The sequence below is a fragment of the Frankliniella occidentalis genome, unplaced genomic scaffold (assembly GCF_000697945.3).
Source record: "Frankliniella occidentalis isolate FOCC.00 unplaced genomic scaffold, Focc_3.1 Scaffold37, whole genome shotgun sequence".
Lineage (NCBI taxonomy): Eukaryota > Metazoa > Arthropoda > Insecta > Thysanoptera > Thripidae > Frankliniella > Frankliniella occidentalis.
This window is the reverse complement of record NW_026267167.1, coordinates 827,096-832,897: the sequence shown is the minus strand read 5'-3', so window position 1 is coordinate 832,897 and position 5,802 is coordinate 827,096. Positions and strand designations below refer to the sequence as shown.

The window sequence follows — 5,802 nt, the reverse complement described above, 5'->3', positions numbered from 1 at the left end:
GGAGCGTCTTCTTTGCACGGACCTCGGATTTGGGGGATAGACCGCGGGTAATTTTATCACGACCTCTTTACGAATGTTTTGACATATCCGCCGTGGAAATGTTTGTAGAGATGCCGTATATACTTTTGCCGAGGGGGTTTTCACTCGAGATTTCCGTGCACACAGTATTTCGTAATACGTGTATTTCGGCGGTATTTCTCAGGAAAAGTTCACCGTTTTGGAGCATATTTAGGCGTATTTCGGTGTATTTCACGTGAAATACCTGTGAAATACCTCATTTGGTGTACACGGTATTTCAGAAGTGAAAACCCCCTCGACTTTTGCAGACCAACCCTGTGATATTTTTTGTACCCTTATTGATACAAATGCCATCGCGTCTCATTTCCACTCCGCACAGTAATTCCAAACATTACGGGGCGACGTCGTTTTCAGAAGTGGGGTACTTTTTCACGGCCATCTACAGGGGTGGGTGATCCGTTCCGTCTCCGTCTTTTTTAAATGCTTATTCTGTACCGGATTCACGCGTGCGGGCGGGCCTGCCTACCGTTGCTCGTCAGGGACCCTTACGGCGCCATGCGAGTATACAACCCGTCCGCACGTAAGAATCCGGTACAGTATAAGCAGTTTAAAAAGACGGAACGGATCACCCACCCTGTATTAGAGTTTAGGGTTGAAAGTGGAGGCTATTAAGACGCCATGATAAAGTTACCGACCAGAAAAAATATTATTTACAGGGATACAATAATTATTATGACGACCCAATTTTTGCACGAACCCGTGAGAAAAGTCCTCCTGCAGGGTGTGCCGGCCCCTTTCAACGGAGACGCTCGGAGGGCGCGCGGGCGACGGCTAAGTTTGTGGAGCAGTTGTTATTTCACCCGGAAAAATGATTTCTTGTTTCAAGCACATTTTGACCTAAGATCAATGTACTTGAAACAAGAAATCATTTTTCTGAGCGTTGGCGGTGCAACGGCCCTGTGCCCCCCGACTATGATGACTCGCGGCGCCCGACGCCTGAGTCAGCGAAAGCCAAAGTCGTGAAGACCGGATATAGAGGAGGAGATGGGATTATATCGACCTGACGGCACGGCCTCAACGAGGGACGGGGGAGGTCTCGCCGAACACAAACGACATCGTGCGCTAGTTTTCCTGTCCCAGGGGATTGTGTATGTGTGTGAGTGTGTGTGTGATTGGGATTGCGAAATCGATGCGCTGTTGAGTTGTGTGTGCTCTCCGTGGGGGCGTACTACAACTTTTTGCCTCACAAAAGACAAAAGAGTTGAATTTCGCAAGTTCGGAGGCATTTCAAATGCTCATATACAAACTTGTGTTAAAACAAAATGTGTCACGTCATCGTACACACCCAGGAGATTTATTTCTTTCTTTAAAATTACTTTTTTGCACTAAAAGTGAAACAAAGATTTTTCCTTTGAAGTAAACTTTTTGTACCAGGTGGCTGACTCTCACCGCCGTATACTGTACCGCATGCACGCGTGCGGGCCGGTTGCCTTCTCGTAGGGGGCAGCGACGATAGGCACGCCCGCCCGCACCCGTGCATGCGGTACAGTATAACCACAAAAGTGCGCGGCGTGAGTCATCCACCTGGTTATAATGCTCCCGTGCTCGTCTCAACTATAACTAACACTTTTTCCATTGTTGTTGTATATTATCAAATTTTGGGTATTTGCCTTGGAACATGCAGTCCTGCAGGGGCCGCGCGTCGTTGGCGGGGACCTATAGTGCGCCATTAGCACCTGCTTCACCACCAATTACCACCCCCCACCACCCCCTCCGCCTCGTCTGCCATTGTCTCCCTGTGTGCCCCGGCTCAACGGCTGACGCGGCGCGCTCGATACCCACGTCCTATCGGATGTGGGATCAAAACTCTGTGCGCTGCGCCGCGCGCCACTCACTGGACAGGGCACTGCTGCGCGACACACTGGAAACCCCGATCGAAACTCCTGGAAACCCCAATCGAAACCTCCTGTAAACCCCACCTCGAAACACGTTTAAAGCCCGCCAATTCGAACTCCTTTTGAACCCCAATTGAAATCCCTGGAAACCCGAATCGAAAACCTCCCGGAAACTCCATTGAACCCACCTAGAAACCCCCATTAGAAATAACACCATCTCAGCCTCTGGAATCGGAAACCCCCTGGAGACCTCATCGGAACCCTTTGAAACCCCATTCAAAACCTCCGGAAACACCACCATCAAAAACCTATAGGGACATGTGCAACATTCAGGCACGGCACATGGTGTGACGTGGTGCGGCGGGCTGCCTGGTGTGCTGCTAGGAATTACAAATTGGCCGCGGGCGAGTCCGGGACTATGTGCGCTGGGCTGGCAGACAGCGGGCAGCGGGCGCGGGCAAATTGTTGACCAACGAAAAAGTTTTGCAACTGCATGCAAATGGCATTCAAAGTCGCTGATGTCAGAGAGGGCGCTCTTTGCTTTGGTATACTGTGACTGTTTTTTAGACCACAATTTTTTGTTTACGACACCTTTGCCAGTAGGCTATTTATGTTGTTCTTTTGACTATCATTGCTTTTATCAGCAGACACACTCACGTGGGACGTTTAAAGCGGCGGAACACTTGCAAACGACTGACTAGTAGCTCGGTAGCCCCCGACGCTGTTAGGGTAGGCCAACCCGCCGTACAGGCGTGTATACACTGGCCGGTGTTGCCTGCCCACCAGGCGGCTCAACCTTCCTGTAATAATATCATCAAACAATCCTTCGCCAAAGTTCTCGGCTTTCTGTTCATAGACCCACTAGAACGAACAAATGGATGTAGGCGAGTGGCGTCGTTCACTAAAATTTCCTTAATTTATTGACTTCGATTCCGTTTGCTTTTTTGTTTTTGTTTTTTGTCTGCTGAATGTGCAGAGTTTCCAGCTGGTTCTGATTGACGGCCACGTGCTGCTCTAGCAGGACGGTCGGTAGCGTGCGCACTGCTCACTCGCAGACAGACTGATGAGTTCCATCAATACAAACGGTAGCCCAACTCTGCACTCAGAAAACCGTATTGTTCTGAGAACGAAAACGTGACTTTATGCCGTGTAACAAAAATAAATAAAATAAAATCACTACAAGATTTTTTTTGGCTCAAAACGAGTGTTCAATTTATTTTTATTTTTTTTAATAATAAAGGTTACTGTCACCCGAACGAAAAATATGAGTTTGGTTAGGCCTACTGGCACGAAATTTTCTTTCCAGTAAAGAAGCGGTTTTCTGGGTGTACGAAAGGTCCGTCCCAGCGGTGGTGTTTCGATTTACACCCTGGAGTGGGTGTCTGTGGAGTGCTCCCGGAGCGGCCGTGTCCGGCCCAGCTGGGCTCAGGTTTCGCCGCGGGCGGGCCGGCCGGCCGCGCTGGCCTCCTGGGCGGTAGGCGGCGTGACCTAGCCGTCCTAGAGCCGGCTCCGCCCGGCCTGGTCGCGGGTCTGGTCTGTTGACACGGATCTGAATACACTCTACCACCACCAAAGTGGCGCAGCCGAAGGGCGTGGCAGGGAAAAACTTTCCCACCTAGTGTGTTTTTAATGCAGAATTTTGTCAAATTTGTCAATTTTTATGTTATTTTAGTAATTTACGATGTATCAAAGGGAAAGGCGGTTGGTTGGGACTTTCAAAGAAATTCTTAATTGATATTTTACATTAAGGCATTAGAAGTATAAGTACCTCTGGAAAGGATCCTAAATAGTATCCTAAAATTGCAGTTTGTAGTCGCATTCGGTTCTCTGTGAAAGCACTATTGTCAAACGGCTCGGCGTATTTTGAAAAGTTCATATCCAGGTTTCGGAAACTTATTCAACTTTAGAAATGAAGGCAGCAAAGTCGAAGCCCATCTCCAGGGACCTGCTCGGCCGTGCTGGAGTCCGCCTGGAGTCGCCTGGAATGCGCCGCGCCTGCGCCTCCCCCTCTGGTTTGTTTGGCGCCCGCCTCGTTAACGTTGTCCGTCTGTTTTGCAGGGAGCCCTGGAGCAGCAGCCAACATGTCGTCGGACTGCGGCTCGTGCCTGGCCAAGTATGTCTTGTGCCTCTTCAACTTCGTGCTCTTCGTAAGTGATGCTGCATACATTTTTGGAGGGTCTTACCATTAGTCTTCAAATAATAAAATAAAACCATCATTCAATTGAAAACAACCAAACAGTTGTACTTTCAGGCAGTCCCCTTTTGGCTGTCTTTACCTGAAGATAAGTAACTCGTTATTAAGATAAAGATTTGCGGTTTTCGTTTAAGTTTTCATAAACTGATTACGATCTTTTGTTGTAATCAGAGAACATCGGATTCATTTCAAGCGTGTAGCAATAAGTTAGCCCTAACGATTGCTTTCTTGTTTTTGTCTTTTTTGTCAGCTCCTCGGCGGCGTGGTGCTGGGCGTGGGCGCCTGGTACGCGGCCGACAGCGCCTCCATCGTGAAGCTCGTGCACACCATCGAGAACACGCAGGGACAGAAGGTACTACTTTACTCACTCACCTCGGGGTCGCCGTCCTGCTCGCGGTGTGCTGCACCGGCGGGGGGTCACTGACCGCCGGCCGCCCCCGCGCCGCGCTTGCCTCCCCCTCGTGCCTTCGCAGTGTCCGCGCGGGGCTGGTGTGCGGGGGGAGCGGGAGGGGGTCCAATTTCGCGTGTTTCTTTTACTTTGCCGGGTCAGGTTCGCCCCCCCCCCCCCCTGATGGCTTGCTGTAATGAGTACGGACTTGCCGTGCAGTGCAGCTGGCCCCCGCCATGGCTCGAGCCAAAGTTAACTGCATTTTTTCAGCCCCCTGCATAGCGTGGCCGGGGTACGTTAATATCCAAAAAATAATTTGAGTAATTTTTTCAAGAATTTTTGTTTAAATCTCTTAATTTACCTGCTGAGCTTTCCAACAATTTCTGGAAATATTTCTATTTTTCCTATTTTTTTTTCTGGAAAAGTTTTCAATTCATCTAAAGCGATTTCGGACTTTGAAATCCCTTCGTGAGCGTGTCTATGGGCGGGCGTGTGTCCACTTCACGGCCGACCGATCGTTCAAAACGAATGAATGATTGACAACTTATTGGACGGTTGTGGACGCCAGACAGAGCTACGTTACTGCTCGATGCGGACTTGTAGTTGTGCGTCGGAGTCGTTCCGGCGCCGCTTCGTCCGGGAATGCGCTCCCCGTGTGTCCGGGACTATGCGACGTGATCCCGGACGGGGACGCCGACGACGACGAGGACGAGTGCGCGCCGTGTCCTGCGCGGCCGCCGGCGCGGACGAGCAGGCATCCCGCGGCCGGCGACGACGCAGGGCCGCGCGCGGGCATTCGCCGTAAAAGATGTTTGCACGGAGCGGCAAAAAAGTGCAATATCCCCGGCAGTATCCGCAATATCCCCCCCGTGTACGAGAGCCCTTGCGGCCGGCGGGGCGAGTGGCTCAAGTTGCGGCGAATGGCTCCAGTTGCCAGGCGCGGTCGCCGCCCTGCATGCAGGCTCCTCCAGTTCCAGTTGCAGCCACAGCCCCTCCTGCAGTCTCCTATCGAGTTCCAGAGCAAGAGCGCCCCGCAGAGCCGACGCGACGCCCTTCAGGCCGCAGGCCGCAGGCCTATAGCTATCTAGCTCTAGGCTGCAATCTGCCTTGTCCTTCCGCATGACTGCCTCAGCGGAGCACGCCATAGCACCCCTTTCATGCACCCTCACCCCCATCCCCACCCCTACCCCACACTACTGCTCCAGGCTAGACCGCCTCCACAGCGTTGCACCCACAACCCCCTCTACTACGTTATCACCATAGTACGTGCAAGGGTTGCTCTCTCGCGTATTTTAAAAGGATTTACG

The 5,802-nt window shown here is 51.4% G+C and overlaps 1 protein-coding gene across 1 annotated transcript in view; it reads left to right on the top strand.

The window, feature by feature from the left end:
* LOC113217576 (tetraspanin-18) overlaps positions 1-5,802 on the top strand; it is a gene marked incomplete in the record, with an annotated part of 19,024 nt that overhangs the window by 6,579 nt on the left and 6,643 nt on the right. Inside the window, 2 exon segments of the mRNA XM_052266333.1 lie at positions 3,972-4,060; positions 4,358-4,459. Coding sequence (XP_052122293.1) covers positions 3,995-4,060; positions 4,358-4,459 — 168 coding nt within the window.